The sequence below is a fragment of the Pyrgilauda ruficollis genome, unplaced genomic scaffold (assembly GCF_017590135.1).
Source record: "Pyrgilauda ruficollis isolate IOZ18807 unplaced genomic scaffold, ASM1759013v1 scaffold181, whole genome shotgun sequence".
Taxonomy (NCBI): Eukaryota; Metazoa; Chordata; class Aves; order Passeriformes; family Passeridae; genus Pyrgilauda; species Pyrgilauda ruficollis.
The window spans coordinates 80,832-92,936 of NW_024517096.1; the positions used below are offsets into that span (position 1 = coordinate 80,832).

At 52.4% G+C, this 12,105-nt stretch overlaps 1 protein-coding gene across 1 annotated transcript in view; it reads left to right on the forward strand.

Moving 5' to 3' along the window:
- The window catches only part of SFXN5 (sideroflexin 5), a gene marked incomplete at its 5' end in the record, with an annotated part of 91,130 nt that extends 79,025 nt beyond the window's left edge, over positions 1-12,105 (forward strand). Inside the window, one exon of the mRNA XM_041464604.1 lies at positions 11,176-12,105. Within this exon, the coding sequence (XP_041320538.1) occupies positions 11,176-11,253 (78 nt within the window). The remainder of the gene's footprint in view (positions 1-11,175) is intronic.

The window sequence follows — 12,105 nt, forward strand, 5'->3', positions numbered from 1 at the left end:
CAGCAAAGAAGTGGCACGAGGTCCTGGAGGGCTGGCAGGAGGCTGGGAGCTCAGTGGGAAGTGTCTCCCAAAGACTGCAGAGCATTCAAGCTGTGCCTCAGAGATCATTTCCTCCTGCTCTGGGAGCACCAAGAGGTTCATCTGAGGTTCCTCGCCTGAGTGCTGACCCAGCTTATCTTCTGGTTTATCTCCTGTCTTATCTTCTGGTTTATCTCCTGCCTTATCTTCTGGATCGTCTTCTGGTTTATGTCCTGCCTTAACTTCTGGTTTATCTCCTGCCTTATCTTCTGGTTCGTCTTCTGGTTTATGTCCTGCCTTATCCTCTGGTTTATCATCTTCTGTCTTATCTTCAGGTTTATCTTCTGTCTTATCTTCAGGTTTATCTTCTGTCTTACCTTCAGGTTTATCTCCTGCCTTATCTTCAGGTTTATCTCCTGTCTTATCTTCTCATTTATCTTCTGTCTCATCTTCTGGTTTATCTCCTGCCTTATCTTCTCATTTATCTTCTGTCTCATCTTCTGGTTTATCTCCTGCCTTATCTCCTGGTTTATCTCCTTGCCTTTCCCTTGTAGACAAAGGCAGGAGTGTCTTTGTTCTCCATGTGAACCTCACATGAAGAGGTGATCCCAGGGGGTTCTTTAATGCCCCTGGAATGGTTGATTGGAGCAGAACCGCCAGGGTTTACATGACAATGAGTGGCTGAACACTGGCATGGCTCAAGTAGGACTTGAGGGAAAATCTGAGGTATTTGGGAATGTGTTGAGCCCCTTTCCAGCCTTCAAATGAAGGGTGGTGGTGCTAAATGAGGTTTGTGGAGTTCCTCAGTGAGGATGGACTCATTCCTGCCAGAGGCTGGACAATGAGTGACCCTTCCAGAGCACCATGCTGCCCCTGGCAGGGTGAGGTGGCAGGAGAGGAGGTGACATCTGGGGACAGCAGGCCCCTAGGTTGCACGGAGCTCCAGTGGAAGCTCCCAGCCCATCTTTGATAGGAAATAAAGCCTCAGGAAGTCCTAAACTCCATCTGTACTTCCAACCCCAGCAGGATCCGAGCACAGCCTGGGGCACTGGCCGTGGCTGGAGGATTGTCCCCATCCTCCCTGGGGCAGTTTGGGCTTCCCAGCTGATCCTGGAGGGTCTGCTGCCAGGGGAGCTCCCAAAGATGAAGGCTCCCTTTGGGTGGGAAGAGTTTGTCCCAGTGGATGGACACAGGCTGTGCCATCCTGGTGCTCCTGGTTCCTGCAGATTCTGCCTGGCCTGTTGCAGGTGTTGAGATATGGGGTTGGGAAATAAGTTAGGAATCAGTTTCAGATTTAAGTGAAGTGTGCTGCTTTGAATTGTTTAGTCTGTAGAGTCTGTTAATTTGCTGTGCTCGTAAAAAGCTCGTGCTCACAGAAGCCTGTAGCTCACAAAACTACCTCGAATCAGGTGAAATGAATGTGAAATTCCAAGCTAGAAGATAAGAAAGGCTCCTTAAATCTTGAAACAAGAACTAAACCAAAACTAAAGGTGCAGGACATGGACAGACAACCAGAGAGCTCTCTGCACAAAGACTAATAAGAAATAAATATACATAAACCTATTGCAAAACTTAATGCATATGCAATAAATTAGTAGACAGAGAAAAAGTTTAGACTCTCAAAGGTTGCACATACCTTTAGAAATGGTTCAGCTTGTGTCCAGCACTGTAATAAACCATTTTCAACTTTAATTAGCTGAGGAGTCATCTGTCCATACACCAGTGTTCAGAAGTTGTGCTGTGATGGTTTTTCCTGGGCTCTCTCAAGGCTGATAGGATTTATCTCAGCTGAGTTTTGACATCAGAGGAGCAGAATCCCCCACTGAGGGCACTCAGGTGTCCCTGCTCCAGGTGTCCAGGCCTCAGGTGAGCATTGGAGGGCAAAGATCTCCTCAGAATTTGCTGCCAGAGTCACAGGTGAAGGGCACAGCTGTCACAGGTAGGGCACAGCTGTCACCCCCCAGTTCTGATGGAGCCACGCCTGGCTCGTGGCTGCAGGGATCTGCTGCAGGGATCTGCCCCAGTCCTGCTCCCCCTGGAGTCTCTGCCATCATCTCCACCCACAGGAAGAGACCTGGAGCTGGGTTTGCTTTGGAGCTTGCAAGGCCAGGCCACCCTCCATGGGATAAACTCCAGGTCAGTGTGACAGCAGAGCTTTTTGGGGAGCTCAGGTGCACTCAAGGCAGGGACAGAGGCAGGTTCAGGTGCTCCAAACTCCCTGAGGCAGTCCAGAGCATTCCTGGGTGAAGGTATTCCCTAAGAGCACGGAAAGGATGCCAGGCTCAGTCCTCTCCTGCCCCTCCAGTGGTGCTTTGTCCTGAGCTGCTGATCCAGCAGCCTCCAGCCCCTTCCTGCTTCAGGGATGGCTTTGGGTGGTGCTTCTGCAGAGACCACACAACCCAAACATTCCAGACCTGCACACTGGGACATTCCAGTCAGGAGGACCCCCCGATTCTCCTTTTTGTAGGGTAACTCCTCATTCCCACCACGTGATGATGCTGGCTTATGTTCTCCTTCTGGGATGGAGCAGGTGTTGTGTCCCGGTAATTCCCTTCTGCCTGCTCCACCTGGTGGAATTCCAGCTGCAGATCCATGGTGGTGACGCCACAGAGGCAGCGCTTGCCTTGTCCCAGGGCCATGCCCATTTCCCAAACTCATTGGGAAGCTCTTCCCTGTGGTGCCCTTTGGATTCATGTCCTGGCACAGCTGAAACTCCTCTTGACCAGGAGAGAAGGAGCCAGTTTGGCAAAGCAAAGGACATTTCTGGACCACGACATCTCCCGTTTCCATGGGGCTTTCCACCCCCACTTCCTTCTCAAAATCTCAAAATCAAAGCATTTCCCTACTCGCTCCCCAGTGCTCTGGAGCTGGGACACCTCGGTCACTTCTGGCAGCAAATGCTTCCCTAAAATCCTGGAATCATGGAAGCCACCTTAAAACTCACCTTGTTCCATGGGCAGGGACACCTCCCACTGTCCCAGGCTGCTCCAAGCCCTCTCCAGCCTGGTTTTGGGCACTGCCAGGGATGCAGGGGCATTCCCAAGGGAAAAGGGAAAGCTCTGGCCTTCAGGGGCTCCACCACCACTGCTTCGGAGCCCCTGGGCCACCTCAGGCTGGCTCAATTTCCACCTGCTCCGCCTGTTTGGGTGATTACTGGGCTCGGTGACACCTGGGGGCCAGGGAAGGTCAGCAGTGAGCAGAGCCCCATGGCTGTGGGGGCTGTGCCTCTGCTCCCCCTTCCCTCGCTGTCGCCTTTGATTTGTGACCCAGCTGCTTTTTGATGGCTGCTCCTCCTTTGTTTGGCCACTCTGAGGTGCTGAACCTTTTCCAGGGCCCTGAATGCGAGGTGGAGCAGCAGTGCTGGGCAGCAGGGCTGAGCTGAGCCCCTCTTTGTGGTCAGCAGTGGCTGCGGGAGCAGGGACCCCCGGCAGCGCCCAGGGGCTGCGGGTGCTGTCAGACAGGATCTGGTTTCATGTTTACACCCCTGGCCCTGGGAGACAGGTTCAAGTATGTAAACTATCCCCCTGCAAGCACAGGCTGCTGCAGGTGTGTGGGTGCTGGTGGGCATAAAAAAACATTCCTGACACCAGCTCTTTTGAGGAGTCTTCACCTCCTGATGGCTATAAGCCATTAGGAGTCAAAAGAAAGAGCTGACATCCGACAAGTCCGGATAAACAGCTAAACATTAACCCTTAAAGTGGCCCGAAAAACAGACTTAAAAGGCTCTTTGTGGAAAGAAGCAATTTTTTTTTTTTTTTGGCAGGCCTGTTAATTGCTGTCTTTCTTCAGGACACCTTTCAGCAGCACCTACTGTAAACAGAGGGGCTCCTCCCCAGCACTTCCCCCAGGATTCCTGCTCTGCCCTGGCCATTCCCGGGCTCTCCTTGGCTTTGCTGCTTTATTCTGGGCCTGAAAACCGAGTCCCTGCCCCTCTTCTGCCAGCCCACCCTGAGCCACTTGCTGGGAATCATGGAATACCCTGAGCTGGAATGAGGAATGATCCATGAAGAATGAAAAATGAAGAATGAAGGGTCTGACTCCTGGCCTCGCACAGGAATCATTTAGTCAGAAACACCTTTAATACCATCATCATTCTTGGTCAGGGGCCTCTTTATCTGGTGCACCCCCAGATCTTCCCTGCCCCTCTCCTGTCACACAGGGTTGGATTTGTCCTTTTTGGTGTATTTGGAGTTGTTTTGGCTCATCTGGAGCAGTTCTGACTGCCCCAAGAGGTGCGGGATGCAAAGGAAGGGGATCAGTTGTCCAGACTTGCCTGCTTAGGGCTGAGAATGCCTTATTAATCACATCTCACATATGTAATTATCTGTAATTGCTTTTTAAATTTCCTGTTCCTAGTGAGGCTGGTGGTCTGTGAGAGAAGGAAATGTGCTGGAGGTTGGGATCCTGAGGAATTTGCTCAGCTTCCCTAAAGCACCAAGGGCATCCCTAAATCCTGTTCTTCCATCGTGCTCTTCCTCCTGAACAGCAGGAGAATTCAGGGGTCGATGTCTTCAGCAAAGAGCAACAAATTCCTTCTTCCTTGACATTTCTGCTAGAGGAATTCCTGCTGGAATGGACCTAAGAGCTCATTTTCATCCAAATGGAAACTTTTTAGTAACGTCCACATTCAAAAGTAGGATTTTTTTTTTTTTTCTTCCAAGAAAGGAGAAACTCTGGGTGTCTGTGTAGGTGCTCTCCATTCCAGCAAGGATCAGGAATCATAACCAAACTGCAATTTTGGGAGTTCTCAAGGCCATATTTGGAGTGGGCTGGTGGCTTTTCCACCAATCCACTGGCTCAGATGTTCCTAAAAAAATATATATATCTAGCTTGGATGTTCCTAAAAAAATACATCTTCTTCCTGGAATGTGAGGGCTCTTCCAGGAATCCAGGGAGAAGTTTCTCCTGCCCTGTCCTGAGGAAGCTCCTGGCCTGGTGAGGGTACCAGCCCTGAGATCACCCCACAGCTGCTCCTGTGCCAGCCTAAGACCTTCCTGGAGCTGCTGTGGAAATGAATTTATTGTGGTAAACTCAGGTTTACCCCGTGGGCACCCATGCCACCCCCTCCCACCTGAGCAAACCTCCAGAGCAGAGGGGAGAAGGTTCAGCTCCCACAAAGGCCTTGGGTGTCTCCTCTCTCTGGAAGACACACAGGGAAGTTTTTCTGATCTTGCTTTTTGAAATCTTAGGGTCTCAAAGCTTTTATCTGGGTGGGGGTTTGGTGGTTTAGTTTGAACACCTGAGGTTTCTGGAGCTGTGGGCAGCCCTCTGCTTTCCCAGGAGACCCAAACCCACAGCTCTGCAATGCCATGCTGGGCATTGACCTTCCAGTTTTTATAAAGCTGCAGGTGCTGAGGGTCTGAGAGCTCAGTGTCAACCAAACCCTGCCAAAACCCCAGAGAAAGGCTCAGAAACCATCAGATTTCAAACAGCACCAGCAAGAAGCAGTTCCTTGTGTCTGCCAGATGTCCCTGATGTCACCCTGAGGCCCCAGCAGGGTCCCTGTGGGAGCAGGAGAGCTCCTGGGGGATGGACTGCGGATGGCCAGGGGCTGGAGCTGCTCCAGGACAGGCTGGGACACGCAGGGAGCAGGGTCACTGCCCCAGGTGTGGGGTTGTTATCCCAGCTGCTGCTCTGGCACCAGGGCTGTTGTCATCACTCATCCCAGAGACACCCCGGGCCAGGGCAGCTCCTGCTCCAGCCACAAATCCACATTTCCAGATTTCCTTTTCCTTTCCCCAAATCCACATTTCCTTTCTTCCCCCCTCGTTAAATGTCGAGGTCTTTGCTGAGTGTTTTTCCTCAGAGAAGCTGTGCTGTGGTAATTGCCCAAAAGTGAGATTAAAAACTCCCACCCTTGATTGTAGAGCCATGAAATTGGGTTGGAAAAGACTTCTAAGGTCATCAAGTCCAACCATTAACGCAGCACCACCAAACCACAGAACCACAGGATCATTTAGGCTTCAGGAAAAGACCTTTAAAATCATCAAATCCAGCCATGAAACCAGCACTGCCCAATCCAGTGAAGTGGGGGAAGTTGCAATTCCACAGCTGCCCCAAAAATCCTGAAATGTGCTCTGCTTTGGGGCAATTGGTTGTTCCCATTTAAGCTGAGGGCAGGAACGTCCCTGCAAAGCATCCCTGGCAAACAAAAAGTCTCCTGGAATGGAAAAACCTTCAAAAACCACAACAGCCAAATATCCCAAAACATCCAAATATTCCAGGACAAAAAAAAAATCTCCCGAATTTAATAACTCTCAAAAGCCAAAACAACCAAATATTCCAGAACAGCCAAATATTCCAAAACAGCCAAATATTCCATGACAAAAGAAATTTCCTGAACTTAATAACTCTCAAAATCTGCCTTGCTGAGGAGAACCACGAGTTTTGTCTGTCGGTTTTAACAAAGCTCAGCTGATAATCTTTGGACATTGCATGGGAGGAAAATCTCTGGCAGGAGAGAGTTCCTTAGGGCAGCAAATGGATAAATGAAGAGCTGGAATTGTGGATTTAGGAAAAGCCCTGGGGTGGCTGGTATTCTTTGGAGCAGGACACAGAGAGGCCTTGGGGCTCCACAGCTGCTGGGGCTCTGGAACCAGAGGCAGGAGGTGCTCTGAAAAATGTTTTCTGTGATACAATCGAAAGGTTTTTGGAGTATTTCCTGAATTCTCTCACCTTCAGGTCACCTTCAGTTGTCTGCAGGTCTGTAGCAATTCCAGGAGGGGCTCCTTGGCCAGCACTGCTGTCCTTGTCTCATTCCTGAGGGATCATTTTTTTTTTTTTTTTTTTTTTTTGGCTGAGTGATGAGCTGTATGCCAAATCCATCTGCTCCTGTCTCCCCTAGCTGCCTTCCATATCGTTCCAGGATCCCTGGCAGCGAGCCTAGACCTATCTCCCTCCCTGCACTCTCCGGAGCACATTCCTTTCTACACCTTTTCCCGAGCTGGGATAGAAATGAGTATCAACCCCAAACAAAAAGCATCTGCTTTCTGCCTGCTGCTGCCTCACCGGCCTCGCCTGCACGTTACACCCGTGTCAGCAGCCATGCAAAACACACAGAAGCCCCCGCGAGCCCCCCGCGGCAGCCGCTGCCGGCTTTGGGGCGCCGCGAGCCCCCCGCGCCCGCTCCCGCGCCGGCTCCGCGGCACCAGCTGTGACCACCGCACCATTTGTTCCTCCAGCCCACGCCAGCACTCGGAGCCAGTTCTTTATCACCCCAATTAGCCTTGTCGGAGCTGATGAGAGGAGAGAGGCTTCCACTGCAAGGCAGGGATGGGGGGAAGAGAGCTGGAGAGCCGCGGGTACCCGGGAGGCGATTCCCAGCTTTGTTCCCTGGCAGGGAGGGATGGATTGCAGCGGGTCAGGGGCACGGGTGCTGGAGTTGCTGCCATCCTGCCTGAGCCACCTGAGCGATGCTGGTCTGTGAGCAGGTGTTTAATAAGGGTCAGGGCACTGAGTTTTGGGGGTTTTCCCCTTTTTTCCTCTTGTGCTCTTGGCTGTCTGCCAGAGGGAAAGGAGCATCCTCAGGCTTCACCTGCTCCAGGGGCTGGGATGGGCTGTGGTTCATCCCAGCCACGTTTCTGGGTGATCTGGGAGGTGCACCCTGGTGGTGTCCCCAGTGAAGATCTCCCTGGATCTATGGCAAAGCTTCCAGCGGCCTCACAGGGTCCTGAAGGAATTCCTGCTTCTCCCATGGCCTCATTGGGGAGCTTCCCATGTTGGGTACCAAGCTGTCAGTGCAGCCATCAGCCCCAAATCCTGGGGTTTGCCCCAAACAACCCCCTTGTAGCACTGTCTGGGAGTGGTGCTTCCCACCCTGGATCCCTCAGTGCTGTTGGGAACTTCTGTCCCTCCTGGGCTTCTGCTGGATTCGTTGGTGAAAGCCCTTCCCTGGTGCCATCATCCCAAAGCCAGGAAGGGGATCCCTCCTTTGCCCTGGCACAGATAGAGCTGGGAGGAAGAGGATGGACATAATTCAACCCCAGTGCCATGGTGGGCACTTGGTTTGAGGGACAAAGTGCCCTGTGTGGGAGAGGTCCCACCAGTGCAGGCCCAACCTGCTCCTCAGAACACCCTCCAAGGCTGCTGCTCCTTCACAGCAGCGTTCCCAGCATGGCCACGACCATGATCAGGGTCGTCTTGGCAGCTGGGACACCGAAATCTTGACCAGGAACTGTGGTGTCCACATCTGTCACAATTCCGTGGCCAGCTGGCTGAGCAGGTCCAGGATTCTGGACAGCTGGAACAGTAAAACCCCAAAATGAGTGAAATTACACTTTCCGACAAAAAACACCAGCAAGGGAGTCAAAGACTGGTGCACAACAAGGTTGTGATTTAATGTTGTCTTGGTACCAGTAACCCACCACCATCTCCCTGTTCTTCTCCATCTGATTTCCAGGTGGGAGGAGCAGGTTCCTCCTGATGGATTTCTGAGCAGCTTTCCCAATTTCCTGTACATTTTTCCTTGGTGCAGATGCACCCCTTGGAGCTCCTGAGGCTCTAGAGCAGATTTGAATCCCTTCTTGATTAAAGTCAGCCAGAAGGAGACCTGCAGAGGAGGCTGCAGTTCAACCAGTCACCCTCAGTTTCTCCAGCATCTTCCCAGGCTTCAGGAAGGTGCTTGGGTTTGGTGCCACAGCTCCAAACCAGTGTCTGTGACTGGGGTGTCACAGGGGTCCCCAGCTGGGTGCCCATCCTGCATGAGAACCACGGAATCATTAAAATGGAAAAGCCCTCAGAGCCCATCCAGTCCAGCCATTCCCCCAGCACTGCCAAGGCCACCACTGACCATGTCCCCAGGTGCCACGTCCATGTGGTTTTTGAGCACTTCCACCTTAGGCAGGAATTCCCACATCCTTCTGCTCAGTGACCAGACCTATCCCACCTCCATCCCTGAGCCCACCTCAGACCCTCCTGCAGAGCCTTGCCGTGGATGAAGAACCCATTCCCCACCTAAGGAAAGGAGCAGTTTCCCCCCTGGACCAGGGGATGGGAGCTGGAAGGATCTACAAACAATTATCTCATCTCTTCCTTCCACCAAGACAAGCTCAGCTCTGCCTAAACGATTCCTGATGGGTTCCCTGTAATTTGTGCTGAAAACTTCCCACCACAGACGCCCCACACCTTCCCCGAGCAGTCGGCTGCGATATTTTGCTCTTCCCACCAGGATACTCTTCCTGCTGTTCAGCTTGGATTGTGCTCACTGCTTCTTGAATTGTGTCCCAAGGGAGCGTGAGCACAGCACTGCTCCTTCCTCCTTCCCTCCCTCTCCCAGCGCGGCGCGCGTCCCCCCGCGCAGCCTCGCGCTTCCAGCGCTGCGCATCCCGTCCCCGGCGCTCCCTGGGGCTGTCTGAGCGCTGATCTGGGCTCCACAGGGGCAGCTGTGGCTTCCTTGGGGCTCCCAGTTCTCCAGGCCATTGGAGAGGGTGGGACTGGGGGGCTTCTCCGTTCGGCTTCTTCTCCCCAGGAGCCGGTTGGGTTTGAGCTGCCCCGTTTCCCATGGACGGTCAGCGCTGACCCACCCAGTTCCAGGTGCAGTTAGTGTCAAAGCAGGATCACTGAGGTTGGAAAAGCCCTCTGAGATGACACAATCCACCCTGTGACCCAGCCCCACCTTGGCACCAGTGTGGCATCACCCCCTCCAGCCATTCCCCGAAGCCCAGGCTCCACTTCCCACCTGGACGTTTTCCTCGCGGTGCTTGAACCCACCCACCCCAAAAAAACCTCGGAGCTCTTCTGTGTGTCCCTGGCAGAAAAAATCCCCACACAATGGGAGGAAAAGCTGCGTCAGAGGCAGGCAGAGCAGAGTTAATCCTCCCTCGAAAGGGATCCGTGGGATCCGGATCTCCTGCACCTTTCCCGGTGCTCTCCCGGCACAATGCTTCACTTTGTGCTGCAGCACTGAAAGGAATGGTGAAGTTGCTAATAATGGCACTAAAAGAAAATATGCTACATCTGTTATGGATAGCAGTACAAAATTAGCTGATCACACCTCTGACACCCAAGATGTCTTCACTTAAAATACTCGTTGGCTTTACTTTACATAATTTGCTGATTATATTTAAAAGAAATACAATTTTGCAATTACTGTTCTTTCTGGTGTGCTATCTATGCATCATTTTCTTTTTATGTTTATATATTTCTCCTTCATTAGTGCAGTCTGAAGGGTGATTAGATCCCTTCAAACATTTTACAGAGGTTAAACGTTGATTAAGATTTAATTATTACTGTAAATAGCTTGGAATGACATATGGTGCAAAAACCTGACATATGTGCATTTGAATAAATGAAGTGCTATTTCCCATGATGCTTCAGTAGCTGTTTAACAGCTTTGCTGAAGGGTTATGTTGCACCTCATGTTAAGATTGCTTTGATGTTATATTTTGTTGGGTTTTTGCAGCTGAAAGCTAAGAACAGTTTTTCCAGTTTTTAAAAACATTGAATATTTTAAATACCTAAATTGTTTTGCACAAATTTTTGCTAATTTGTCTAACTAGGTTAAACATTTTCAAAAGCATTTCGATTTTTAACGTGGGTTCCTCGCATTGTGTCAGCACCAGCGTGGGTTCGGTGTACAGGATTTCCAAAATTCCAGGTTTTCCCAGGTGTCCTGGCCCGGCTGGGAGCGGGCTCTTTGCTTCCCGAGGGGACTGGGAGTGCAGTGGATCCCTCCCAGGGATGCAGAGATTCCAAGTGATTTCAGAGCAAGGGAAAGCTTCAGGAGGAGCTGGCGGAAGGAAAAAATTAGGGAAGGGATGGAGATTTCCTGGAGCGGGAGAAAGGGGCAGGAAGGGTTTGGCCCTGAGGGTGGAGCCCAGCGAGGCTCTTCCCTGGCGGGCTTTTCCAGGTCCGGCTTTGTGCTCTGGATGCTGCGAGCTGCAGGGAAGGGAAGGAAGGGAAGGGGAGCTGGGCTGGTGGGATGCGTTGGAGCCGCAGACACTCTATAATTCATTGAGCACTGCCAGGCACAGAACGTGCGGCGTTCCGCGCGCTGCAAACCCATCCAGCTCAGGGGGGCTGGGGCCTGGAGCGCGGCACGCCAAACTCCAGGAGCAGCGTGACTGCCGTGGGATTGTCCCCATCTCCTCCTTCCCCACGGATCAGCTCTCCAGCTGATCCATGTCTGGGTTCTGATCCGGCTCCTCTTTGCCTCCGCAGATCGAGACGTCCCAGCTGGAGCCTGAGATCGCCATGGCCACCACCAGTAAGACTGTGGTCTACAACAAAGGGTTGTGAGGGCAAGAGGAGCACCCCAGCCCAGGAGGTCTGGGAGGGAAGAGGGGAAGCTCCAGCCCTGGGAGAAAGCAAACAGCAACAAGAAGATGAAATAACAGAGCTCGGTGATAGGAACTGCTCCCGGCAGCCCGGGAGTGAATTAACACCTGCAGAGAACTGACACCTCACACCACTCAAAAAGATTCATATTAAAAGTTTTAACTTAGCAACAGGAGCAGCAACTAACAACAAATAAAATCACGTCGAACCACTTTAGAACTAGCTAACAAAACTCAGAATTACTGGCACTGCATGGAGGGAGTTCAGGGGCGAGCTCACGTGGTCGGAGCTGCCCGCACGGCGCAGACGTCACCCAGCACCTCTCGTGTTCCTGGGAGCTCAGTCCCCACTGCTGCTGCACAACACCAGCTCTGCAGAGACCGAGGGGGCCGTGGATGTCATTGATCAGGGGATTGGCAATGCCCACTATTGATTTCCTGCCCATCCCACCCCAGCCCTCGTGCGCTGAAGAGGAATTGCCACGTCCGTGTGCCCAGCGAAGGGCTGGGCTGTGCCCCTCCGTCCCTCCTCCTCCTCCTCCTCCTCCTGCAGACACTGCTGGTGGCATCCTGCCCTTCACTGCGAGACTGGCTGGCCCTGGATCCCCCTCCTTGGAATTCCACAGGGCCTTTGGCCTGGGTTTCAAGATCCTGGAAAGCCAAGGTGCCCACAGGTGGAGTGTCGGAGCAGAAGTGATGCTGGAGCTGCTCTGTTCCCCTGCACAGCCCTGAGGGGGGTTTGTCCCACCCAGCACCCTCTGACAGGGAGGTTGCTCCTCTGAGGTGGTTGGCTAAGCCACGCTTTGCTGAGCTG